This window comes from Haliaeetus albicilla, chromosome 10, assembly GCF_947461875.1.
Source record: "Haliaeetus albicilla chromosome 10, bHalAlb1.1, whole genome shotgun sequence".
Lineage (NCBI taxonomy): Eukaryota > Metazoa > Chordata > Aves > Accipitriformes > Accipitridae > Haliaeetus > Haliaeetus albicilla.
The window spans coordinates 30,512,918-30,539,071 of NC_091492.1; the positions used below are offsets into that span (position 1 = coordinate 30,512,918).

The window sequence follows — 26,154 nt, forward strand, 5'->3', positions numbered from 1 at the left end:
TGACAATACAGAATGAGGTGCAGTAGGAACACCTTCATCTTTTTCTTTTTCTTTACTTATTTCTATGGTGCTGTTTTGCAGCAAGAACTAGCATGCACCTGCTGCTCACACTGTGCTCTCTCTTGCAGAACCCAAATGATATCTCCTACGTGTACAGTGGCTACGCTCCGCTGAGTGTACGCCTGGCACAGCTACTGGCTCGGCCAGGGTGGCGGAGCATAGAGGAGGTTTTAAAGATGCTACCGGGTCCCCATTTTGAGGAGAGGCAGCAGTTACCTACTGGCCTTCAGAAAAAGCGTAAGTTTTGATTTGTTTTCCCATTTTTTAAAGGGGCGTGCATTTCTCTTAGGCTGGAATAAGGCAAACTGAAATCAGGGCTGGCAGAGTCCAGGCATCTATCTCATCTCCCTGTCCCACTGCAGTATTACATCTACCTAACCCATTTTTGACAGATAGCTTTCTGGCCTCTTTAAAACGTCCAGTCACATATTCAGCCTGCTATTAATGCACAGCACCATGTGTACTGAGAGCTGTACATTCGTTTAACTTCTCATCGGGGTACTAAGATAAACCCTAACCTTACATTGGGATTTTAATAAGTAACATTACTTTACAAAGAAGGTCAGCATCAGTCTCCTAGTATTAAACCTGGGCAGGCAGAAGCACATCCTGTAAAGAGACTCCAGAGCTGGCATTTCTGGGCCCCAGTCTAGTATTCCACCCAATAGGTTTCTCCTCTAATTCAGCTGCTATCTTTATTTTAGTTTCAGGTCATCTTAAGTTTGACTGATGGATAGGAGATGTAAAAAAAAAAAAAAAACAAAACTTAAGACAACCTGTAAATTTCTGAATACACAGGTCAACACGGTGAGAACCGAGTCACTCTGGTGTTCTTCCTGGGAGGTGTAACATACGCAGAAATTGCTGCACTGAGATTTCTGTCCCAAATGGAAGATGGAGGCACAGAGTACATCATTGCCACTACAAAACTGATCAATGGAACAAGTTGGATCAAATCCTTGATGGAAAAACTGGAGCCTGCCCCTTTCTAGAGTCTGTGGCAAGAGACAGTAAAAGTGAGAGGCCCTGTGTGATGCAGGCACGTCAGCTTCTGGTCTTCTGGCCTTCTGGCATGGATGCTTGAACGTCAGAGAAACACGACAGTTTTCCTGAGACCAGCTCATGATGTGGTTACCCTCACCCCTCTCTGCACTTGCGTTCCTACTGTTTGTGGAAGTTCCTAGTAGACAAGCAGTGCTGAAAGGCACTAACAATGAAACAAACAATGGGAGAAAGAGAGATTCCTGCTCGTGGTCTGAATTGGCAAACAAGCACTGGGGGAGCAGGGATTTGCCCTGATCCTTCTATTTGGCAAATTGCTTCTTTTTGTTCCTTCAGTTTAATTTTAGTGGGAGATGCAATTACTTCTTTTTACCTTCCTAAGGTGCTGAGGAGGCAGGATGTTTTCTGTTCCTAATTTCATACCAATATTCCCAGTCTGTCTTTCTCTCTCGGGTGCCTGATCTATTCCATCGATGCACTGTGTCTGTTTCTGTCAGAGATCTGTACTCAGCTGTACCTAGGGTTCAGTTTCCTGCTCATCTTTCTGATGAAGCCAAGGAACTTGTGGTTCCCCCAGCTTCAGCACATTCCCGTCAACAGGCAGCAGCAAGGGCCAGGCCACAATAGCTAAGTTTTCTTACATCCTTGGAAGCTGATTGTACAATGGAAAAAGAACTGCTGTAAAGGGGAAACTAACTTTTTTACTGCATAGGTTTAGAAACTTCATGGCGCTCAGGCATCCAGAATAATGCACCTGCAGGACCTGCTTAGCCTGTGCTGTACTGTAACAAGATGTTATGGTTAGTTGCCTGTAGGACATGCTCAAGTCCACTGTCCTGCACGCTTTGGCCAAGGCATTCATTGGGTTTCCTGCAGCAACAGCTAAACCTTGAACTATCCACATGCATGTCAACAGCACTGACTACGAATACAACCAACCGCACCCAAGTTACGAGGGAGCTGCTTGAGCCTTTTACTTCAGTTGCCCTCTGAATGGATCAGTGTGAGGTGCCTTGTTTGCGCTGGGTACACCCACCTTACTCTGGAAGGCAACTCCAGAGTATGAATGACATCAGTGTCAAGAGCTTATGTTTCAAGACACACAAACATTCCCTGCATGGGACTCAGGCCAAAAATAGGTACGTCAGTGACTCAGTAAACAGCGGGTTTAAAACAGACACTTTTTTCACCCCCTCTGTTTAGTTTATAAATTGTGGTACTTGCTGCCACAAGCTGTTGTAGAGCTCAACATTTTAAGATGGAATTTTCCATGGTCTTGGTGGCTGGGCCCTTGGTGGTATTGAGCCAGCATGTACAAGAGGCAGCTTCTGGTTCTGGAAGACTCAGCCTTGCTAATTGCTAGAGGCTGGGAAGGCAGACCAGGGGTCTTTGCTTACGCCCGTGCAGCTGCCTGCTGCCAAAGCCTGTGCTGCTGCACCTCAGCCCTTTCCCTGGTCACTGTCACTATACTCAAATGCTTCAACAGCAAGCACTGGGGATTCTGTTTCACACTGCACTTCACTCTTAAAAATGACTAAAAAAAACCACCACCCCACACCTTAAATCACTCTCTTATCAAACATTTCTGCTCTTAGTGCATAATGCCATAATATGTCCCCCCGCCAAAAGGCCCTCATTTTTCCAAATTGTTGCGGTTATCGCTGTGGGTTTAAATCTATTGTTTTGTTTTGTAAGAATGAGTTCTGCCAGATCAGCTCCTTCACAGAGCCCCTGTGTCCATTTAACTCCAGCTGGCTTTAATTAGAGTAAAATAAAAATGTATTTGATCTTTTTTTGAAAGTGTTTGCTCACTCTCTCTCTCTCTGGAATACAAAAATAAATAAAATAAAACCCTACACTGTGGTAGCTGTATCCTTCTCCCCCTGCCCTAGGATAACTGAGTTACTTAAGTTGAAACTACTTTTCTAACATCTGGATGTTTTTTCTTTAGGCTTCCGCATTAATTACATTCTGTTCTACCACTTAACATACTGCATCAGAAATATCTATGTATTTCTTGACTTTTAAAGAAAAACATATTTTTAATCATTTGAAACTTTTTACTTCAGGTGGGTAGGCAACTTGCAGACTTGTCTTACAGAAACAAAACATGCTGCAACTTGGACAATTCAAGGAGCAAATGTCGATTGCCTTGCTCTGCATTAGTTCCACAGTTCCACTGTAAAAAGTAGGTAATTTCACAGTATTTAAAAAGAAAATCGAAGTAGCTTTGGATCAAAAACTAGACATTACTGTGCAGAAAAAAACCAAGAAACAATGTGATTCAGTGCAATCCTTACAGAGTGTCCTTGGCTTGGCCTTGAGGGTCTTTGTACTATCACAATTTCCAGTTTTTGTTGGTTTTTTTTTTTTTAATCTTAAAAATTGAACTAATTGCAAGGAAATTAATAGCACTGATTGGGCTAGTTTGTGACCTAAGCTCATGACATGTAAAAGCTACACCACAAGTGCATAAAGGAGAACACACAAAGCACCAATTCAGCAGCTTGCTTACCTTTCACTTGACCCAGCAGATGTGTTTATTAGTAACACTAGAGGCAAAACTTACTTGGAAAACAGTTTATGCCGGACACTTGGTAAACTCAAATTTTAATCAACAACACTGCTGCATATTTTTCTGCAGACTGTAGCCTGCACCACCACCAAGCTAGAGCTGTGTGGACACTCAAACTAGACAAAGTCTCTTCCTGGAACTATTCAACAACAACAGCAAAAAATAAAAGCCATCTTGACGTTGATCGATTCTCTGGAGGAGCAATTACTACTTAACAGGCTTCCTGAGCAGCTTGATTATGTTCTGTTTCTGTCTAAGGCCTTGCTGACCATGCGGGTAATAATTTGATAACAAGAGAGCCTAATTAAATTAAGGGGCCATTTTCTACATCATAATATCTTTGTAGGTAAGAGATTTGATTTGCAGTACATACTCTTCCTTCTCTCTGCTGTCTGTATTTGTCTGGTTTACAAGCAAAAAAAGAAAACATTACGCAACCTCCACCCCAAAAGACTTTCACTTTTCACGTAACATTATCAGAAAGCAGTTTTGCTAAAAATAAACATACAGCTTACCTCCCTCCTCCCCCTGTGCTGCAAAAGAGTTGTAGCGCTCGCTCTCTAAAAGGTAGGGATGACTTCTTAGGTGTGCAAGGGTGAAGCTAGTGAGCAGTGAACTAGTGACAGTGCAGCAAGTATTAGGCTGTCTTCAGCACTCGCTCTCTTTTGATAAAAAAAGCCCAACCCAGCCCACACAGTTCCACCCTGTAATGTGCTGCTGCTCTGGGACGATCCCCAGCCATATGTGAGCATCCTCCTCCCTGAGTGGCCCACAGAAGCACAGGGGGCTCAGAGAATGGAGCAAGTGGCACAACAGCCTTCCAGCTAACTGCAGAATCAAAAGTGTAAGATAGCACAATGCTTTGTTAGAGCAAAAAACCCTCACATTTAAATAAATGCAGGTTTTGACATGGTAACAGTAAGCCATGGTGCTTAAAATCACAAAATACTGTTGACAAAAGCATGCTGGGGAAGAGAAGCTATTTGGCATGCTCTGTACTGCCATGCTGCACAGAGCGCAAAGGCGCTATGTCATATAATAACTGGTCCTGACCACACCTAGTGCATTAGTCCTTCTGTAGGCTGCAAACACAACCTCATTACTCCTGGCTCCCGGAGGAGCAGATCAGAAGGGGATCAAACTACAGCACAAACCATTTAGAAGCCAGAAATTCAAGGGACAGCTGCAGAACAAAACTAGAGAGATATAGGAACTTTACGAAGTAGAGCCCATCATCTACCTGGGTAAGCCATTTATTTCTTTATCAACATCTTTTTAGATAATCAGAAATCATGTAAAGCCTATAGATAGATAGAAAACTTCAACGCTTTGAACAACTGGGAAACTGTGGCTGGTTTTAAAATGCAATAGCTCCTATAATGTATACTTGTGCCTGAGCTTAGTATTAAATGACTGAACTCTTTAATAAGACCAAAAAGTGAACTCTTTATCACAAGAGCACTTTAAAAAAATATTCTAAGTGGCAGGATGGGAATTCAGTTTACTTTGGCTGGCTTTAGACTGTTTAGAAGATAAATAATCCTTTTAGGTTAGCTTTATCTTAAGTCTGGTTTTATATTCCCTTTATGTGTTTGACCAAGAGTGTGGACATTTTTGATCAGGCACAGTTATGATCAAAATTAACAAGAACATGTAAATTGGAGAGAATTTTTTAGATGGGTCTTCACAGCTTTAAGTCTAAGGAGCCAACAACTTTTGTGAAAGAGTTCAGATTTTATATTAAACTAACAAATGAGCAATCATTTCTAAAGTCATGTGTAAGTATGACTTTAAAATACAGCTAGATGATGAATTCTAAAGCATCTTATCCCGTGTCTCCCATTTAAAGGTTTTTTTTAACATGAGATATAAATATTTGCCTGTGCAAACTTGTATTTAAGCCCCAGTTTTCATCATTCTTAAACAAAAGGCTCAGTTTGTGCCAGTATCTCCATTAGATGCAATTATATCATTAAATATTAATGGTGGCTTCCTTGGAGGAATTGACCACTTTGATCAGAACACACTGTTGGTAATGCACCATCAGCAACCGCTCTGAACATGAAGCCTCCTGGATGCACAGCCACTGACACAGGGGGAAAGATACCAGGAGGCAGCTGGACTCTGTAATGGCCTCTGGCCCTTACCAACATGGCAGTGTCCACTGCCTGTGTGTCTATATTGTAATTTGCTTAGTTACCAGTCCTAATGTGGAGGCTTTGATCAGATCCCAAACTCTTTTTCAACACTAGGCAGCTCAGCAACCCAGTACAGGACTCTGAACAAGCACACACAAGTCCAACCTGACACTAACCTTCTTAGAAGGATGGGTGGCCTTTAACCCTCCTGAACCCAGCCATTTCTCCGAACGGCAGAGCCACCCCATCGGCTCTGCAGCCTCCTTGCTCGGAAAGACTCACTCTGTCCCTTTGCTTACAGACAGGGGAGGAGCACGGCAGCAGTTCCAAAGACCCTACCTGCCGCTGCGCCGGGGAGAACCATGCCGGACTCCTTCGCCGTCCATTTCCTCAAGGTGCTGAAGGAGCTGCTGGCCTTCGTGCTGTTCAGTTACACCGTGCTGGTCGGGGCGCTGCTGCTCGCCGGCTGGACGACGTACTTCTTGGTGCTTAAATGAGAGCTTCTCTTCTGCTCCTGCAGCCACGGGCTGGCCAGAGGCAACAGGCTCCACCGTGCAGCTCGTCCTGCATGTCTGCTCAGCACACAGGATTGTGGTGCCTTCCTCCTGCGCCAATTCTGCAAGCGTTTTGTTTCATTACTGCCTAATCACAATCTTATTTTCATATGTAAAAAGAATAAGTATTAAAAAAAAAAGTATCTACACATGCACTTTACCCATCTTTGTGGCAATCTTGCAGATTCTTTGTGTCTTCTAGACATTTGCCCCTGTTCCCCAAAGTATTTAAAAGCCTCCCAGCAGTTCTCCTGAGATTCCCACCCCATGCGCCATCTCAAGAGCACAGCAGTCTGCCGAGCACAGCGGAGGGACGGGAGGGATGCGACACAATTCAAACATGACCAGCATCTCGAGTAAACAAGTCCTGCCTTGTCTAACTCTGCCTCATTAAAGGTGTGAAGGCAGAGATACAGAAATTACTTGTAATGTGGTTTTTTTTTAAAGTCTTGGGAAAAGACATTTCAAATCAGCACAAGGTTTCCCTCTTCCTATGGTTTTATGAGGTACACTTCATGGGGTGGGGGCATCAACACCACATTATCTACAGGCCTATTATTTGGCACTCTCAAGTGTGCAATGCTTTTCAACAAATGCTTAAAACATGGAGTTAGCTGAAAGATGTGCCTGCAATACAGCGCTGCCTCACTGGAAGTAAACTGTGCTGAGTAAACTGAGCCTCACAGGACAGGAATTGCTGCTGTAAATAAAAAGAATAGATTTAATTGATCCAGGCCTTTCATGTAGAACTATACAGAAAACCTTTGCTGTAAAAGCTAGGGATTGTCACTAGTGCAAAACTAGCCAAAAGCTAAGCAACATCATATACTCTTGAAAAACAAAGATGAATTAAACCGGGAAGGTGGGGAGCAGAACCTGTGGCAGTCAGTCAGTGCGATCCCAGCTAACAGTTCTGCTGATGACCTGACACACAGCTGAAGGCTGTTCTCTGCTGAGCCGGGCTGGCCTGCCAGGTGTCTCTGAGCAGAGTAACACAGAGGAAGTAGCCAAGCGCAGCCTGAGCTGAGACCTCCTAACGCCATTTCTGCTTCAACAGGTCCGTGATGGTGTGTCTGGGGACGAGTGCTCTTACCTGAAGGGCAGAGCAGCCGCTGGGACAGCCCGGGGCGGCGGGAGCAGCGGACCCCGCAGCCGGAGGGGACGGCCGCCCACCTCAAGCTCCCGCCGCCCTCACAGCCCCGCGCGCGCCGCTCCCGCCTTCGACCCAACGGCCGCCGGCCCCACGTGCGCGCCCTCTGCGCATGCGCCAGGCCGGGAACCCAACCCCGCCCGCTCCGCTACACCTCCTCCCCCCACGCACGCGACGCGCTGACGTCACTTCCTGCGTCCCGTCCAGTCGGAAGATGGCTGCTGGCAGCCGGTGGCTCCGGAGCTGCTGCTCCCTCCTCAGGTACCACGGCCGGCCCCGCCGCTCCGGGTCCCGAGGGCGCGGCGGGGGCGGCGGCATTTAAGTGGAGCCGCGCTCGCCGTTCACCGGGGCTGGAGCGGGCCGGGCGCGGCCGACGGGGCTGAAGTCAGCCTCTCGGGTCGGTCCCCAGCCGCTTTGTTTGCCCGATATTATCAAGACAGCTGCGGCTGGAGCGGCGGCCTGGGTCACAGAAAGGGCCATAACGCACCTCATCCGCCTCCAGATGCCACGGCACAGCTGGAATAGCACACGCAGTAGGAGCTGTGGTACCCGTCCAGGGCTTGCCGCTGGTGGTCTGTAGTTTAAGAGTACACAGCGTAAAAGAAGGAAAGCCGGCCGGTTATTTTCAGAAAATTGCTGTACAACAAAAAAATTCTCATGACTGGTGCTTCTGTTTTTCTGCTCCATTATTTTGGTGATCCCAGGGACACTTACACAACACTGGATGTAAATAAAACTGACTGCAGACGGCCCGAAGTGTCACTGGATCGCAGCAAGCTATTTACCAGTCATATTGCTCAGCTGCATGTACCATATACCACTTTTCAGCTTGCTTTTTAATTTGTTCTTCAATATTATTGAATATTAGCAGTGTGTTGGTACCAGATGAGATACATTTCCTCTCTCAAAGGATTAATAATGCACTAGTTACTGTGCCTGTCTTTTTTTCTTGCACTTAAGTAATATATAACAGAATTTAAACCAAACTTACTCATTCTCTATTACGCAGCTGCCTTACAGAAGCTTGGTAGAGACTAGGTCACATAGAACAGCTTCTAGGTGTTCTTTTCCTCTGATACCCATTTCCCACCACACACTGATTAGTTCTTGCACTTAACTTTGTTTCTTGCATTTCCAGACAAAACTTCCCTGTTCTAGCCAATATTAGGAGACACTGCCTCCCAGGAGTGAACGGACGATGGCACCAAATGGTGGGCGTGGGGCTGGGAGTGGCCTTGTGTGCAGTTCCAGTTGTGGAGGTAATGTATCAGGAGTGAGATACATACAGCACTGCTTGTTAGAAACAGTTTACTATTCAAAAATACTTGCTTAACATTTTACAAACTAGAACTTGCCCTCAGAATTGTATTCCTTCTTGGGGATCACAGGTGTTTAAGCTACATAGTTGTTAAGGAAGAGAAATGAGAAGGACAATGTTTGCCTTCTATAACACCTTGCAGAAACAGTTGCCTTGTTTTACAGTGGCAAAACAGCAGTGAGGATTAGGCTGTCCAATCTGGTAACTAACAGTGGTGCTTTTCCTTACCGTTATTTGTTACTAATAACATCCGTATGAAAGTCAGTGTAAACATCACACAAATGTCCTGTCTTTCAGAAACAGAACTCCATTTCTCTCAGTAACGATGCCTTGATTAAAAGAGCAGTTTCCTTGGTAACAGACAGTACTTCTACACTCCTCTCCCAAACAACATATGCATTGATTGAAGCAATGACAGAATATACAAAGGTAAATTGAGAGATTACACGCTTTGCTAGCAAGTCAATACTGGAAATACTAAATTATTTGGCACTAACTACACCTGTTAAACCATATTTAAAATGGACTTTGTTTTTTTTATGAGTTTTAGTAAAAGATGTTTGGGGGTTTGAAAGTGTCAGGTCCCTAGGAAACAGTGCAGCAGGGCTCACTGTTCTACTACATTGAACATGGAAGTTATTTTTAGCTTTATTAGACTGTTGCTTTGAGCTTGAACTTAAGCCAAAATGACCCACGTCCCAGAACTGGGGCTAAAGAAACTTGGAGCAGTTATTGGATACCTGCCTCCTAAGTAAGTAGGATATGCCACCCTGTGTTCTTAGGTATTTTATTTACCTTCTGTGCCCATTTCTAGGGTCATGAACTTGAGTTTCATGAGAAGAATGGCATGAGCCATATTTAAGTCTGAAACAAAAACAACAAGACACAGTTTTAATTTTATAAGAGAGTGCCAATTTGAGTAAAGTATTGGCATTCCAGTTTACTTCCTTATTAGTACAGCAAGTATATAAAGAGGTGCTATCCACAGCACTACTGTGGGCAGACAGCAAATGCTGTCACTGCCTCCAAAATTGCAGTGAACTTGAGAGCAAAGCACCTTTGGAGCCATTCAGCAATTTTCCTAATTAACACCAGTTAACACTGCAACAACATCAGAGATGTACAGATTGTCATGTAACTGTGTGAAATGATTCCTTTCTAGGCAGTTTATACACTGGTGTCTCTCTACAAGCAATACGCAAATCTTCTTGGGAAAATGAATTCAGAAGAGGTGGATGCAGTCTGGCAGGTGGTAATAGGAGCCAGAGTTGATGTAAGCAATCGTGTCCCTTCAGTCAGCAATCTGCGTCTTAAAACTCTGCTCAGAAAGTTCTTGTCTCACTTGCTTACCTTTTCACAAAGGCACTGTTTGGAAAAGCATTCAGATACTGTTACATCTAGTTAAGTAATACTTTGTTTTACTCCTAGATGACAACAAAACAGCAGGAGTACCTAAGGCTGGAATCCAGCTGGATGACAGCGTTACGTCTTTCAGAGATGGCAGCAGAAGCTGCGTATCAATCAGGTAGGCACAAGCAGAAATAGGTAGTTTCTTTTCCCTAGCATTTAGGTAGTATTTATTGAATGAGAATGGAGTTGGGAGAAACACAGAATATACATTCAGTTAACATACCAATTTACAACTAGTGCCTGGTTTTTAGAGATGCTGAGAACTTACATTTTTTTATTGGCTACAGGTCTAGTAGAATTGTTCTGAGAACTAGGCCTGGAAACTTCACATGTGGTTTAGATCAAAACCAACCATGCAAAAAAATGTTTGAAGGAAGTGTTTAGTCATTTTAAATGCGTTCACTTTTAAAAGTGTTCAAACATGGTTCTGGGAGCCACAGAAATAAGGCTACCAATGGGGTCCAGCAGGTCTTTCTAGCTGGATTAACTTGTATTAAGGAGTGAGAATATTTGCCTTTCACTCAGGAAGTATACTAATTTTGGTCTTTTCTCCCTGTTTATACTCTTTCACAAAAAGCATAGAGACTTGATAGCTCTGAGATTGAGTTCTGGGCTGATTTATGGTAAATCAGCAAAGTTATTGGAGTGGAGAAGGGGAGGAAAGCGATGAATATACAGGGACACCCTAACTCTTAAGTGCCTGAAAAAGACACAGAATGTGTAGGAGCACAGGAGGAGTATGGGAGGAGAAGGGATTCTGAGTTCAGCAGTGCCACAGACATTCCCACTGCTGGTAGCTGACAGGACAGGACAAGGACTGAGAGTTCCTGGCACATGATGACTGGGCTGAGCTTAGTTCTCAAACCCACTAGCACAAGCTGATCACTCCGATCAGACACTGGCTGTAACCCACTTGGGTGGGAAGAATTCAAGGGGGCAAAGAAATTTCAAAGTAGGCATATTGTTGTTTAAGGTAAATGAGCAGTAAATGCATTTAGCATTAACATAGCCCAAGAGCCATCAAAACACTTAGCAAAGCAGATGATAATTATAGACAATCGTTTCCTTAATTGAAGGTTTGCCGAGTGCTCCTCTAACCCAATATATTTAAATTATTACTTTTCAGGTGCAGACCAAGCCTCAGTGACAGCCCGCAGCCACATTCAGCTAGTGAAATCACAGGTGCAAGAAGTGCGACAGCTGTCCCAGAAAGCAGAGACCAAATTAGCTGAAGCTCAAACAGAAGAGCTCATAAAAGCTCAAGGAGAGGAATCTTCATTGCCACAGGGTATTTTGGGAAGTACAGAGGCAGGTGAGGACCCTTACCTTCGGGAGGACTGAAAAGAACTTCAATGTCACCATAGAATATGTGAGAATCAATCACAAATTGAAAGGTCCCAAACTTTTAAGTGTGGGATAGTGGGAAACTGCTGCAATAAGCCTATGACTCCATTTTTTAACCCAAACAGGATGGCTTTACAAATCAAGTCAATTCCAAGTATCTGAAAGGCCTTGATCTTGTTTGTAACTTATCTTGTTTGTAATACTTAATGGATTCAATTATTTCAATGTTTAACTATGCAAATGTGAAAATTGCTATCAAGGATAGCTTGTTGTTAATTGTCTCTCTGCTGGGAGGGTCCTACTGCTTGTTTGATATGTTTGTGAGAGCTCTCTAACTTGGAGACTAACTAGGTTATCAGCCAAAGAAGTGTAGTTAAAAGTCATTATTTTAAACCTGTGAAGTAAATGATGTCTGTTAAGAGATACCTTTATTAAACTGTGCAAAAGGATCTGTTGTGGGTGTGCCCATTTGGATAAGAGATTAAGCACTGTTTTCTATTCGAACTTAAAAGTTTGTAATAGAGCTGAGTGACAGCTGCATCAAATTACACTTAATTGCAATCAGGGGAAACATTTGCTGTAGAGCTGAAAACTTCTATGGAGTTACCCAGGGTGCTCTTAGTGAAGTTTTGCAGTTCAGTACAGCAGCCTCTTTGACCCAAGAGTCAGCGCTTGTAAGGCATCTGCCTTCCCCAGGAAGCAAAGGGAGATTTGATTTTCAAGATACTGTGGTTAGAAACAAAGTCATTGTGGCAACTGCTGCGTACTTGTTTACACAGCAGTAAGCAAAAGCAAGTTTTACATATTTGGATGCTTTCCAGTACAAGTTTCAGGAAAGTAATCTTAAGTCTCTCTTTTTCTAAGCCTAATGTTTCACTGCAGGCTTCAAAACCACAGGTGTGTTTCACTGTGTTTACTTTCTAACTTGACAGCTTAATGTGAAATTTGCAATATTAACTGTATAGACAACGTAAACTTAAGCTGAGACTGCTTTGTAGAATAGCATCCGCTAGAACTTTATCACTGCTGATTTGAGTCAGTTAATCCCTATTCATCAGGTTTTGTAAAACACACATTAATCATAGGTTTTTCACCACAAATTAGCATCTGATGCACTACATCTGTGTCGAGGTTGCTGTTACTAAATTGAGTTGTGGTTGACTAGGAATTTTTTCAGCTGTACTATAAGCCTTTCTGCCTGTGTCTCATTTTGCCTGCCTTTTGAACAAATGCCATCTCAGCTGCACAGCACTGTACATTTATAGATTAAGTAGTAAAGGAATTAACAAACCACCTTTCTTTGCTCCTGATCCTCACTGGGTGCTGCTGTATCCAAGGAGGATGGCACAGTCCAGAATTCAAGCTCACAGGAAGATGCCAGGGTCTGCTGTGCCTGTAGTCAGGAGGTGCTAACCACAGCTTTGGGCTGGAGCATGAGCAAAAAAACCCACTATCACGAGAGGATTATTTGCAGCAGTGGCACAACCACGCCCCTCAAGAGCCAAATGCAACTTCAGGTCAGCCTCTAACCACAACTGCTCTAATTTGTTACATGCTCCAGTGTAAGGACGTCTGCCAAGCCACTGACCCAAATGCACATACAGGTTGTGTTCCTTTCAGGATGCCATAATAACCCTAGTCTGATGCTTGCATGGCAGAGATGTGGCTTATGACAGATGAACACTGCTACAGGAGTCTGCAAAGCAACTCAGTCTTCCCCTTTCAGGGCCTGCTCCAGCCCCCTTGCTGCCCCACTTCTTGTTTCACTGTACACCCTGCTCCTACTTGCCAAGACGCAGGCAGTACCCACACACATCTAAACTTCAGATGTGACAGGAACAAAGTAGTCAGTTCAGTCGAGTCAGAATGGGAGCGAGGAGCGTGAGTGGCATATTGTCTCCAAAATAGGAGCCTGACACCTTGATTAGGAAGTGACAGTTGCCTGTCAGGGGTTAGCCCATACACCTAAGCCCACAACAGACATGACATCACACTCTACATTATGTTACTGAGTTTGCATTTGGAATCATCTAGTGGATCGGAAAAATGCTGCCACAGCAGTTCACGGGGTACCATGGTACCCGCTCTGTCCAGTCTCTTCTCTGGAACAACCAGCGGTGCCCAGAGAACAGTGCCCAGAAACTAGGTTTTGCTGCTGATACTCAGCCTTGTTTACAAAGCCAACATATCTGAAACTATATGCAGACCATTTCTCAGGTATAGCTAATACAGCTAATTAATCCCTGTTAGCACTGCAGTGAGATGATGCAGCAGCAGCTTATGCAAGACCACACTGAGGATGGACACACACAGGCTCGCCCGTTGCAAGAGCCCTTTTTTTCAGACAAACGCCTACTCGCATCTGCCACAGAAACAGCTCGCATGAGAGTGGCAGCTTCCTCCGTAAGAGTCTGGGTCACGCCATAGTGCTAAGCTAGAACTACACCAGGTGCTTTAGAAAGCCAAGGCAGCAAGTACTGCCAGGAGTCCATCAGCCTGAGGTCGTACAGCACTGCACCAGCCCACTGGAAGGTGGGGCAGCCAGCCTGCCCCAAGAGCTTGTCACACGTCTGGTCTTGGGATGTCCTCTGTCTCTCTATCAGCAGTACAAGTAAGGACGTCCTGGAAGCACTTCCCAGGCACCTCTGAAAGCTCCAGCTCACATCTGGTGGGTGTTGAACGCTGGGCAGCTGGCACTAGAGACAGCAGTGACAACAGCACAACATAAATTGCTGGTTTCTGTAATCACACACTTCCTCTCTACCCACTACCTTTTTCTAAAGCTACCAGCCTGCTTCCTGTTAGCACACAGCACAGCAGCTTCTGATCTAGCAGCAAGACGCCCTGAAGCTGATGAGCTTCACAAAAGTATCACCAAATCTTAGTTTCATATTTGATCTTCCCTCAAATTAGCAACTCCAGCACACTCATAGATTAATTGCTTCTGTATCAATACATCTTGTCTGGACAGGGGCAGAGAACAGCAGCAGCTCACAGCAAAGAAGTGGCAAGTATCCATTTCCACATAACCTTATCCTCTTTAATATCAAATGACTGCTTAATGCGAATGTCCAGCCCCAGAGCTCAGCCTTCTCTGGCTTTTAGTGCTCTTAGCTTTCAGGAGACCCAAGAATACTCCTGTGAAAACACTTTTCAAAACTGTATTTTATTTATACCCAACATTACAACAACAATGACAAAAAAAACCCCAAACCCAAACACCTCCCACACAACATGAAAAGCTACAGCCACTCTAACTACCACTGTGACTATTCAAGACATATTGCTCTGCTCAAACCCAAACAGAAAGTGTTTGTGCAAAAGCTTCCAGTGCAAGTAAACCTGTAATAAACTTCTGTAAAATCCAAAAGGCTCAAGTCAGAGCCCAGTCCCTTGGATCATCATGCTGTGTTAAGGCAATATATTTTTGAGGCATTTTATTTTCTCCCCACTCCACTCTTTCTCCTGCTGTCTGGTAGGACCTGTGGGATTGCTGGATGGCCTGGAACAGTGGAGTTGCACTGCAGTGGACCCAGCAGCACACACTGGCCTTTCTCTTCCACCCCTTCCAAGTAATTTCAAGTGCTCTGTCACCCATTAGTCATCATCAGCTTTCCTACACGAGACTGAATTTGGCTGGCAGTCAGACACCAGCCTTGGTGTTGCAGAGCCTCCATAGCGGGCGGCCTGTCACCCACGTCCCTGTGGCAGTTGTGACTTCCTCTGGCTCCAGTCTGGCTAGGAGGAAGAGAGCCGGGTCCCCTGTGCTGTGTCTCACCGAGCTACCAGCCCCATCCCCACCCTATGGCAACTCAACTGTTTCAGTAACCCACGGACAGAAAAAGACTTACTGCAAAACAAACCCCTATGGCTCAAGTACAGACTGTTAGTAGAGGACACGTCTCTACCACAACCTGATTTTTAGTTTAAAAGTACCCTGTATCTGTCACCTGTCACAGTCCCAGTGTGTTCATCAGTAGCTTCTTTTCCAACCCCTTCTGTAGCTATGCATTACTGACACCGCACACCTAATGCTGTCATCCTTCACCAGCGTCCACATGATCCACATTTCGGTTGGGCTTAGTTTGTGCACAATCATCAGCTCTTTGTACAAGCATGGATCAAAAGGATTGAAAGGTCTCTGGATCCCGAAAGTCTTAAAGCCAGCGTGGTTCTTTGGGGTCACTGCCATCTTTGCCAGACACATTCCCACAAAGACATCATCTATTGGGAAGAGTTCCATGTCCTCTGCGGTGCTCTGAAGGCGGCGCACTGTCTCTCTAGACATCACATAGCCCCCTCCACCCGCATAGAGAGGATAGAAGGGGGCTTTGTACATGGACTCTGGAATAAAGTATTTGACCTTGGTGTTCCTGATGGGCCGGGCATTGGTGATCACATCCCCAACAAAGAGATCCTGTTCAGGGTCCAGTTCTTGGAGGAATTCAACAATGTTATAAGTATTGACAAAGACATCATCATCGCCCTTCAGCACAAACCTGGTATGCAGGCAGTCCTCCATGAACCAGCGGAGGAAATGCAGCTCCTTGAGGGTCAAGTTGAAGAAGTTGTCAACAAAATCCCACTGCAAGATATCATCAAACTCCTGGCTCTCGTAAGCCAGCAGCTGGTGCAGGGGCTGTACCTGCATTTTGGCCTCCAAGCGCCCTAGCAGGAATACCAGCCTGATGCGCTTGCCACCAATGGAGACCTCCTTCCCCCACGTGTTCCTGATTGCCACTCGCCGGTCTATGTTGATCGGGGAAGACTTGATCGCCAGCAAGAGGAACGTGTCTTTGCCACACCTGGAAGGCTTCAGCAGAACCATGAAGTTCCGGCAGTGCTTGTATGTTAAGAAAACACGGTGAAGCTCTGGGAGGGTGAGAGAAGAATTGGCAAGGGTCAAGTTTGGCAAACATTTGCTGGGTTCAGCATTGTCCAGAACGAAAGACTGTGGTTTGCGATGCACTACATCCACTTTCTCGTCTGCCGACGACGCTGCCAACTTTGCCTCTTTCTTCATGTAAAAAACCCACGCCAGCAGCATGATTGAAAAGGCATAAAGTGCGAGATTTTTAATCCTAGGATACATGGCAATCTCCAGTGCAGAACCCAGGCCCTGCGCGGTCAGAGGAAGACAAGCCGTTTATGACTTAGACCTGCATACTTACACTTTCCACTTGCGCTCGCACCACTCCCACGCCCACCGTCGCGCAGGGACGGAGCGCACTACCCAGCCCCGGGGAACCACCGGGACGGCTCTCGGCGTTTTCCCTCGCCGTTGGGTTTTTTTTGGGTCCCACCGAGACCGGGTGCTGCCGGCGAGGACGAGAACCACTGTGCCGGGGGCGGCGGCCGTTCGCCCCCGGGAGGGCTCGGGAGCCCGCGGGGACCCACACCGGTCCCGGTCCCGGTCCCGGTCCCGGCCCCGGCCAGAGGAGAGCCCGCCCGGTCCGGGGCGCTCCAGTCCGGGCTCGGAGCCCGGTGCTCCCCGGCACGGCCCGGTTCAAACCCTGCCCCGCACCCTCCCGGTCTGCAAAGCCGCCGCCGAGACTCACCGGGAGCCGCCGCCACCGTCCCCCGCTCCGCGCCGCCGAGACGCGCCGCTCGAGAAGCCCGCCCTGCCCCGCCCCGCCCCGCCCTGCCCCGCCCCGCCACGCCCCGCCGGTCGGGGCCGGGGGGGGCTTGCACCGGGCACTGCGCACCCGGGGCAGCGTGTGCCAGGCGCTGCACACCGGCACCGGGCACTGCAGCCCTGCACATTGCGCAGCCCACCCCGCACACCCCACTCTGCACAGCCCACCCCAGCCCCTGTGTGCTGCAGAAGCTCAGCAGCAGCCCCAGACAACCACGACAGCCCCTTGGCATCTCCCAGCTCTGGCGAGTCAGCTAAACCAGGATCCACGCGGCATCCCCGTGGGTTTTATTTGCCACTCACTCTTTTGCTAGGCACACATTACTGAGCCTTCCCCACTGCCACGGCCATGCTCTCCTGGCTCTGGGTACCGGCTGCTGAGGGCCACCGAACCAGCTGCATCTGGAATTGAACCGTCAGCGGCACCAGCTGGAGACCTTGACCCTCCTCCAGTTCAGCAGAGTCCTTGTTTTTTCTTTTTCCTGTGGAAAGAAGTAAATCTGTCACTGTCTTGACAGAGTAAATCACCCTAAAACAGCCGTGTGCAGGGGGGGAATGCCCACTGTGTTAGCACTGACTTCCTGGGCCTTGAGAGAAAAATCTATTTTAATATGAATTCAGGTAAGAAGCCCAAAACCCCATCTTTAAGCAGGCAATCGACCTGGATGGAACTTTGCTTTTTGTTGTTAAACTCCTCTCTAACTCCTAGGAAAAAAGAAGGATGCAGAAATAAATAATTTCAAGGATCCTGGAAAATCAAGTGTGGGGCAAAATGGGACCTACGTGAGACTACTTCCGAAGACATCCTTCAATGGCTGGGCAAATTGTTTGCTCGAGACAAAGCTTGCTGCCTTTCCTCTTTGAGCCATCTGGAAGGGATCCCAGTTCCTCTGAGAGGACTTATTATTTGTGTGCATTTGCCGACGGAGGGATGCAAATCAGCCTCAGCTCCCGGCTGTGAGAGTGCCAGTCCCTGCACAGCCTCACTGGATGCACGGCTGCAGCAGAGCGAGGGCTGGGAGCCGGCCTCCATGCCTCAGAGCATGGCCACTGCCGCAGCTCCAAGGTGGTACGTGGTACCCAGGTGATGAGCAAGTGCCAAACGGTGCAATCTGGTGACTCATGGAGCAGCCAGGGCTTGCAGACACTGCGTGCAGCGGCGCTTGAGCAGCCCACCTGCCACCCCAGCCGCAATCGGGGTGTAATTGTGAGTCATGAGTCACAGTGGAGTGCATGGCCATGGGACACTGCTGGCACTGGGTGTAGCCAGCTGTGGGGGCAGCTGATTTTTAGACACCATCTTTTTGAAATATGCAGTCAGTGGCCTTGCTGTGCAGCCGGCCTGCCTCCACATCCACAGGCATAAGGGGATACCAAATTAAGCACGAGTCTCTAATCGCCCTGGGTTTCCTGCATCAGCAGCGGCTTTCTGTGCATGCAAAACGATCTCCAGCCACAGAACCCCCTGCAAGAAAGGGTTCATTCTTGCTCAAGCTGAAGGGAAGACCTCCTACATGCACACTGACCACGGGCCCTGGGGTGGAAAGGAAGTAAAAAACACCACTGCTAAACTTAAGTTGTTTGACAGCAGGTCCCTGCTTCAGCAACAGTCTGAGCTTACATTGCAAATGCACATCTTCTTATGGGGAACAAAAATTCAAGGAGTTTTTTCTTCTTTTTAGGTAGCTGGGAAGGCCATCAGGCTTCCTCAAGCGCAGAAACAGCCTAGGACTGCAGGGCTCTGAGATCCTCTCCAAAGATGGGGACCTCACCGTGGGTGGCAGGGTACTGAAAAGCATCCCAGAGCTCTTGGGGAAGGGGGTTAATTGCTCTCTTAAATTAGCGACTAAACCTGATGGCAGAGCGGGGACATGAGGCTCCTTTGGTAGCTCTGAGTGGTGCTGGGGAGGCCTGGCCCACTCCATGCTCTCCTCAACGCACGAGCAGCTTTTCAGCATCGCCCTGCCACCCCTTCCCCCCCACCCCCACCTTCCTCCTGCTCTTGCATTATCCCTCCGATGTGCTGGCACTGCTATTTTTGCAGTCAAAACAAGATTGCTGGAAAAATAACCTGCAAGAGGCAGGGTGAGGTTTTTCTCCGGTGGATTAAGCAATGCTGCTGGCTGAGCAGACTGTGACCTCTGCACTGGGGAGGCAGGGGACACCCGTCAGGGGCCAGAGTGGTCCCTTCATGAGTGACAGCAGGCCCAGGTCTGTTCCCAGCCCCACCATGAGCTGGCTGGGGCACCTGGCGCTCTCTGTGCATCTCATCTCTAAAACAGAAAGAACAATAATCCCCTCTGCAAAGTGCTTTGAGATGTGAGTTGGAAATGGATAAGGACCTTATTATGCATCCCAGACAGCACTCCTCCCAGTTGTCTGTGCCAGCCTACACCACCGGCCACATTTGGCAGCCAACACAGTGGGCAGCACGTCTTTCACCCAAAAATCTGCTTTGCCGTTCTCCCCTGGCACGCAGAGCTGGTAGGTGTGTGTCACTCCCAGGACAGCCGGCAGCCCACCCTTGGTGCTTGTTCAGACACCAATTCAACAAGGTGTCCGGGCATGTGTCTAACCTTACAGCCCCTGCAGTCAATGGGATGTATTCACAGCCCGAAGCTCAGGATATGAGTAAGCGCCCTGCTCAGCAGAGCGGGCAGCGTGACAGGGACCTGTGGCTGCCTTCGGGCCGGGCACCGCTGCTGTTTGCTCTTGCACACACCACCCTCTGCCCAGCCAGCTCTAGTCTCTGTCACCTTTGGTAGATGCTGTGGTTTTCCAGCTGGACTGACTCTCTGCTTTTGGTTTTTTGCTCTTGCCTTTGCCTTTTTTCCTCTCCTGTGGAGAGAGATGTTTCCGTAGTTAGACCATTTTAATTCACTGCCCGGATTCAGTCCTGTGACAGCCATCACCATCTGGGTTCTGTCACCAGGATTTAAAGGGCAAAGGAAAAGGGTGAGGGCAAGCAGGAGCACAGTGACAGGGCTGCTCAGAGAAGAGAATCCAGGAAATAGAAAGTGTCGGTACAGCTGGTGCATGTTGCCATGCCAAGGGAGAGAGAGCATCAGAGGAAGCACGAGTGGTTGCTTTTCACAGTCTCAGATGGAAAAATAAACTCATCTATTTTCTTAATCTTGGCCTATAAAAAGTAGCAGTACTCATCGCTAATATCAACATTAAATAACAATACCAGCAGTGATGGATGGTGCGTAGACAGGATTATTTCAGCCCCATTTTATGGAGAGGAGAACTGAGGGATGGACAGGATGGATGCCTGGGCCAGCTGCAGGGCAGGACATGTTGAACCTCAGCCTGCAGCGCTGCCCGTCCCTGGCAGCCCTGCCTCACCACCCTGCCCTGGGACATGCTTGTTACCTTCTCCTCCAGACTTGGTGGCTGCAGCGGCTGCTCAGTGATCAGGATCCCAAAGTCACACACAGTTGCCACCAGGTCCTCGGTGGCCAGCAATGTCTCCAGGGTCACCCTCTGGGTGCCCAGGGTCCTCCGAATGGGAGGGTTGCTGCGGAGTTCACATGGCTTCTCCTTCTTTTTCTGCTTGTCCCTGGGCACAGGAACCTGCAGGGCACCAGCATGGGGGCAAGCCTCAGCAGAGGGCTGGGGTCCCTTTATCAGACAGCAAGCAACCCCGACCCAGCCCCTTGCCCACCACTGCATCCAGACTGAGATGTGTGTAAAACCACTGCTGCCTTCCTCCTATAGCAAGGGGGGACTTTGGCAAGAGGTCTGGCATGGAGGGGAGATCCTCTGACACACCAAACTGGCCCAGGAGAAAGGCCCTCATTCTCCCATTATTTTTTTTGCAGCTAGGTGTTTGGACATCATTCTCTCCCAGCATCCTACCTTGGCACCGTCCTTTTCCAGACCCTGTCTTGCCTTCCCCTTCATGACTGTATTTTCTTCTGGATCAGTGTCAACAGGCCATGAGAGCACCTGCCCGGGGAGAGGAGCTGGTGCTGCAGCGGCTGGGATGCCCAAGGACCCTGGTCCGGGATCACTGGCGTCCCAGGCTGCCTCCCAGCGGGAACACTGCTGCTGCAGGGCCTCCCAACAGCTCTTTCCCCTTTCATCCAGCTCTGCCACACACTCACCTTCTCCTCCATGACTGAGACAATCGTTCCACATGCCAGGTAGGACTTCAGGCCCACTAAGTCCTTGGCAGTGTGCTCCTTCCTGTAGCTGCAGTCGATGGTGTCTGCCCAGGGCTTTCCAGGGGTGACAAACACCTTTACTGTGCAGGGACACAAAAAAGCTCTGAGGAGAGACCTCTCCTTCCCAAGGCCAGGAAGGACCCCCCAGGACATGAGCAGTGCCAATTCATTATCCATTAGTCTCAGCAACAGCCCAGCTGCAGCCGACCCTGCGAGGGATGTCCTGATGCTACTGCATGCCAGGAAGAGCCATAAGCCTGCCCTGAGCCGTGAGGCAGGGGATTTATAACTCCTCATTACCAGAGTGGTCCTTGGGCTCCTCCATGGCTGCAGGCTCCTGCTGACCCTTTGTTTCCCTCGTGTCTTGAGCAGAGCTGTCCACATCCAAGGTGGCCACTTCGGGACGCTGATGGATTTTTGTTACCTGGAACAGAGAGGGATCTCTTGGCAAGGCATGTCTGGTTGTGTTTGTATCAGGACCAAGGGGCAGAGCTGCCTCCAGAATCCCATTCCCCAGCCCACCCTTATCATGGGAAGAAGGGGCACCACCGCCAGGGAAGGGGTCTGCTGCAGCCAGTGGGAGGGGATGTGTGAACGCACTCCTACGTGCAGAGCAGCACTGGGCTCCCCGAGAGGGACAGGGAATGTGGGCAGCAGGGACTTGTCCTGCCAGATGTGGCCACATGTGAGTTCTGTCCCCAGTGCTGCTGCTGCCCACGCCAGGTCCATTACAAATGGTCTTGCTTCGCAGCCTGGAGGTGAAGTCCCCCTTGCTGTGGCCTGACACTGCCTGTTGCTTTCAAGATCTCAGTTAAGCACAAACCTCAGTGCTGCTACCATCCTCGATCTCTTCTCCCTCCACAAACTTGTACGTCACGCAGTAGCTGTAGGTGATCACTGGAGCCTCAGAGCCAACCTCCAGCTGCTGCTGAGTGCTGGGATCAGGGACTCCCTTGATTTCCCCAATGCTCACAACCACTTGTGCTTCGCTTCTGATCAGCTCTAAAAGGAAGACAATCTTGCTATGAAGCTGCAGCACGCTCCTTCCAGAGTGAGGAAGGCACAGAGCAAGCAGAAGCCTCCAGGACGCCGTGTCCCACCACCTGGCATCCCTCCACGCTGCCCTGCGCTAACGCTGTGACAAGCCACTGCCACATGGGGTCAGTCCAAAGCCATGCAAACATCTCCTGGCTTGGTTGCTTTGCCTCCCTGGTTAACATTTTAGACTCCAAAGAGCATGTCCAGCGCATAAACTCTTTGAGCAGGGGCCATCAAGAGGGGCTTCTCATCCCCGGGTGTCCCCAGCCCTCTGCTCTTGTCCCAGTCGGGGATGTGCCACGCTGCAGGGGCGGCACTGCTTCGTGCAGACAGTGCAGCACCCATGTGAGCATCTTCCTTGTGGACATGTTCCTCTTTCAGCAGCTCAAGAGGGAAACGCATAGTCTGAAACCAGACGGTGTCTAGGAAGCGAAGATGGGGGCAGGCCATGACACTGAGACAGTGCTAGGACTAGGTTTTTCTTGCAATCTTTGGACCTGACTAAGGCTAAACCCACCTCAATTGTAATTACACTGCTACAGGGTCCTCTGCCTGTCTCCCCACTTGTACTAATGGGGTAAAAAGGCACCGAGAAAGATCTCCATTTGAGGAGAAGCAAGAAGGAAGTCAATACTGCATCCAGAGTTTGCCCTGAGGACTCCTAGCTCAACCATGATGAAACCACCTTCTGACTCATGGGGTCAGCACGGACAGGTTCAAAGGCGAAGGCTCACCTGGCTGTCTCGCCAAACCCTGGAACTGGTGCCTCTCCTCAGGCCCTATGTGGATGTCGTCGAGGATAGAAAGCCTGGGCAGGCTGTCCACAAGGAAGCCTCTGTAAGTGGGAATGAGAGCCAGCGGATTCCCTTGGAGCAGCAGGATGCGGAGCTTCTGCAGACTGGACAGCTGGGAGACCAGCCCCAGCAGATCTGTGAAGTTGTTAAAGCTCAGGTCAAGGGAGACAAGATTTGGCCTAAGAAGAGAATCCAGAGAAGAAGGTTAGGCAAACAGCACCTATCTGAGGATAGAGAGCTACTACCCTGGGTCAAAAAAAGAAATAACAATTGTGTTTCCCCAGCACAAACTGGGTCAAACTGGGGAATCCAATGGTACAACCTCAAGAGGCCAATTCCTGAGCCATATGGTCCATTGCAGCCTGCCCCACAACCCAAAATCATGTTTCTTTAGCATCCATTAGCCACCCGACTGCATCATTCGGTGATGCAGCCTAAGCTTTAGATCCTTCCCAGGGCAGACTCCCAGCAGGGGCTTTGGGAAGGGCATGGAAAAAGGAAGCTGCCCAGGGACAGGGCAACTGTGGTGAGCAGGGTGTCAAGGCAGTTCCCCAGGTGATCTCCCCATTCCACACCTTGGCCATGGACCAAGACAACCTCTGAGCATGAGACAGAAGACAGCAAACAGAGACAGACTGCTCTGCACAGACAGGGGACACAAAGCAAAGAAACAACCCTGCTGAAGGGCTGTAATTTCCTAACAGGGGCCACTTTGATGGCTTGATGTCATCTGTTCACAGCCGCCCACCTCCCTTTCAGGAGCCCATGTTCAGCCTGTGGTATTACCAGAAGGCCGCAGTGAGGTACTTGTCCTCCGAAGGGCCGCACAGCCTGTTGTATCCAAGCCCCAAGTGCTGGAGCTCCGGCGGAGGCCGAGCGCACAGGTCCTGCAGATCAGCCACAACATTGCAACAAAGCTCCAGGACCTGCCCAGGACAGAGGGAACAAAAAACACCCTTTGCGATGAGCTGTTCCTGGCACTCCCTCAAGCTGTTCAGCTTGCATTGCGTTCCCAGACAGGACCTCCTTCCCCATCCTGCTGCAAGGCATCATCACTCACTCACCTTCAGTGTCCGGGGCAGGTTGGCCGAGGTTATCCTACTGATCTGGTTGGTACTGAGGATGAGCTCCTCCAGCTGCTGTAACTGCAACAGACCCTCGTCAACCTCCTCCACCTGCAGAGAGTTGGGTTTGGCCAATGTGTCCCTGAGCCACCTCATGGCCCAGGTGACATGGACATGTAGTGTTGATCCACATGACATACGTGTAACACAGATCAGTGCACCACACTGGGTGGGGGGACCAGTAGGTCTACCCCAGCTGCAACAGTGGCATCTGGGAAGATGCTGGGACAGGAAAGGTGTCCTTTTCCCAGGATGTTTTCCCTCCCAACAGGAAGACATGGTTTCCTGGACTGGAGATGGGTAGCTTTACAGGTACCAGCAGCTGCACTTACTCGCTTGCCAACGATCCGCAGGGACCTGAGGACCTGGAAGATGTTGGAGCCATGAACGAGCTCGGGTGCCAGCACAGCCATTTCCCGCAGGTGCTGGTCCTGGGGGCTGCAGTCTGGCAGCAAGGCCCAGGGGCTGTGCCGGTCGCTCAGCAGCTCCATCAGCGCATTGGGGCTCTCCTCACCCACTGGCATGGCCTCCTCCTGCCTGGCTGGGTCTGTCCCCAGCCCCAGCCGGCCTCCACAGGGGTTCGTGCATGCATTGAAGCGGGACTTGTTCTGCAGAGAGGGAGAGGAGAGAAGCAGTAAGAACCCTGCAGACCGCAGACCCCCTGCCATGTCCCATGGCTGTGCCCCCCTGGTCCCCTACCCAGCTGCCAATGCCGCAGGGGAAGTCCTGCAGACCCAGGTGCCGCAGGTGCTCCCAAAAAGCAGCTGTAACACTGCAGCAGCCGGGTGTTGCCATTCAGCCCCAGCCTGGCACAGAATTCCCTGGCTTGGCAGCGTGCGTCCCTGTCGCTAGGAGATGGCGGGGACACATACACTCTGGGGACCGGGGACCAAGCTCTGCAAGCGGGGCCACGGACTGAGCCTAGGATGGCACCAAGCTCCCTAGGCTGGGAATAAATCCCTGGTTTTCTGGATCTCCCCCTGGGTTCTGGGGGCTGCTCCCCACCAGGGAAAGAGTGGGTGGCCTCATACAGCATTTGCAGGGTGCAGCATCAGGACTGTCCCCTGGACAAGGGTCTGTGGCATGGCATTTGCCATTTCACTTATCTACATCCTGAGTGTCACTCAGGTTTCAGGGAGGAAGCAGTCAGGTTCTCAGTTAGCTGTAAAAGTGCTGTTCACTGGCGTGGAGGGCACCGCCGCCACAGCCATAGCAGCGCGAGGCCATCGGAAAACATAGTTCACAGCTAAAAATAACGGCTTTTATACTTGGAAAAAGTAGATGAGCCTGAGGCACAAAAGCCATCTATCTTAGGTCAGATTCAGGTCTCCACGCTCTGAGGTTTATTTGCTTTTTCCAGCGATAGGTATTGAGGCAATGGCTATAAATTCCATTTTAGGGAGACTACAGAGCAGCCTGTGTCAGCAAAATTTCACCAGATGAATTGCAGATGCTCTGCAGCATCTGGTGGTTACATGGTGGAAAGCTGAACTTCCACTCGGGTTGGGTTTTACAGGACAGATGCTTATCTGCTACCCTATCGGCTCAGCAGCTTATCACAGCTGCGTACAGATAGGAAAGGATATGCAGAGCATACACACGCCAAGAGATAGTGGCATGCCGTGGAGTGGAATAACCAGGCAAGCTGCTATCCTCAGCTCAGTAGAAAATTAAGTCAAATCTTCTAAAAATCTTTGAAAGAGTGTTACCGGTGGTTGAATCGTGTTTCGTGGAAAAGCCAAGCTGTAAGAATGCTGCTTCTCTTATTTCTATCACTGTTACAAATAGTTGGGCCCCACTGCCATCAACGCTGCACAAATCAATGTTACCTGCTCTAGGAGGA

General features: G+C 48.9%; 5 protein-coding genes and 1 long non-coding RNA gene across 6 annotated transcripts in view; 3 read left to right on the plus strand and 3 right to left on the minus strand.

The window, feature by feature from the left end:
* The window catches only part of VPS33A (VPS33A core subunit of CORVET and HOPS complexes), a 10,378-nt gene extending 7,460 nt beyond the window's left edge, over positions 1-2,918 (plus strand). Inside the window, exons 12-13 of the mRNA XM_069794711.1 lie at positions 129-297; positions 859-2,918. Coding sequence (XP_069650812.1) covers positions 129-297; positions 859-1,052 — 363 coding nt within the window. The 3' untranslated portion in view covers positions 1,053-2,918. The remainder of the gene's footprint in view (positions 1-128; positions 298-858) is intronic.
* LOC138687455 (uncharacterized) overlaps positions 1-6,233 on the minus strand; it is a 27,882-nt gene extending 21,649 nt beyond the window's left edge. The window contains exon 1 of the long non-coding RNA XR_011326624.1: positions 6,115-6,233. This is a non-coding gene — a long non-coding RNA (uncharacterized lncRNA). The remainder of the gene's footprint in view (positions 1-6,114) is intronic.
* LOC138687454 (uncharacterized) lies at positions 4,570-7,102 on the plus strand. The gene is made up of 2 exons (XM_069794713.1): positions 4,570-4,881; positions 6,077-7,102. The coding sequence occupies exon 2, from the start codon at positions 6,138-6,140 to the stop codon at positions 6,270-6,272; it is 135 nt and encodes a 44-aa protein (XP_069650814.1). The 5' UTR covers positions 4,570-4,881; positions 6,077-6,137; the 3' UTR covers positions 6,273-7,102.
* A 483-nt stretch (positions 7,103-7,585) lies between these two features.
* On the plus strand, positions 7,586-11,998 carry DIABLO (diablo IAP-binding mitochondrial protein). The gene is made up of 6 exons (XM_069794712.1): positions 7,586-7,740; positions 8,618-8,738; positions 9,095-9,226; positions 9,960-10,070; positions 10,226-10,322; positions 11,334-11,998. The coding sequence occupies exons 1-6, from the start codon at positions 7,592-7,594 to the stop codon at positions 11,546-11,548; spliced, it is 825 nt and encodes a 274-aa protein (XP_069650813.1). The 5' UTR covers positions 7,586-7,591; the 3' UTR covers positions 11,549-11,998.
* Positions 11,999-13,713: 1,715 nt separating this feature from the next.
* B3GNT4 (UDP-GlcNAc:betaGal beta-1,3-N-acetylglucosaminyltransferase 4) lies at positions 13,714-17,601 on the minus strand. Its single transcript, XM_069794716.1, has 2 exons — positions 17,490-17,601; positions 13,714-16,670 (listed from the first exon to the last, which is right to left on the minus strand). The coding sequence occupies exon 2, from the start codon at positions 16,641-16,643 to the stop codon at positions 15,525-15,527; it is 1,119 nt and encodes a 372-aa protein (XP_069650817.1). The 5' UTR covers positions 16,644-16,670; positions 17,490-17,601; the 3' UTR covers positions 13,714-15,524.
* LRRC43 (leucine rich repeat containing 43) lies at positions 17,366-25,106 on the minus strand. Its single transcript, XM_069794715.1, is given in 12 exon segments — positions 17,366-17,668; positions 19,943-20,024; positions 20,562-20,762; positions 21,048-21,137; positions 21,296-21,435; positions 21,656-21,779; positions 22,179-22,357; positions 23,128-23,366; positions 23,974-24,113; positions 24,252-24,599; positions 24,602-24,958; positions 24,960-25,106. Coding segments are annotated over 12 exon segments (2,208 nt in total). The 3' UTR covers positions 17,366-17,507.
* Positions 25,107-26,154: the final 1,048 nt, after the last annotated feature.

Excerpts from the sequence above, each read along its gene's own strand:
- B3GNT4 (XM_069794716.1), bottom strand. The coding sequence starts at position 16,643 with ATGTATCCTAGGATTAAAAATCTCGCACTTTATGCCTTTTCAATCATG.
- DIABLO (XM_069794712.1), top strand. The coding sequence starts at position 7,592 with ATGCGCCAGGCCGGGAACCCAACCCCGCCCGCTCCGCTACACCTCCTC. Across the intron at positions 10,071-10,225 it reads TAATAGGAGCCAGAGTTGAT|ATGACAACAAAACAGCAGGA; the intron begins GTAAGCAATCGT and ends TTTTACTCCTAG. Across the intron at positions 10,323-11,333 it reads AGAAGCTGCGTATCAATCAG|GTGCAGACCAAGCCTCAGTG; the intron begins GTAGGCACAAGC and ends ATTACTTTTCAG.
- LOC138687454 (XM_069794713.1), top strand. The coding sequence starts at position 6,138 with ATGCCGGACTCCTTCGCCGTCCATTTCCTCAAGGTGCTGAAGGAGCTG.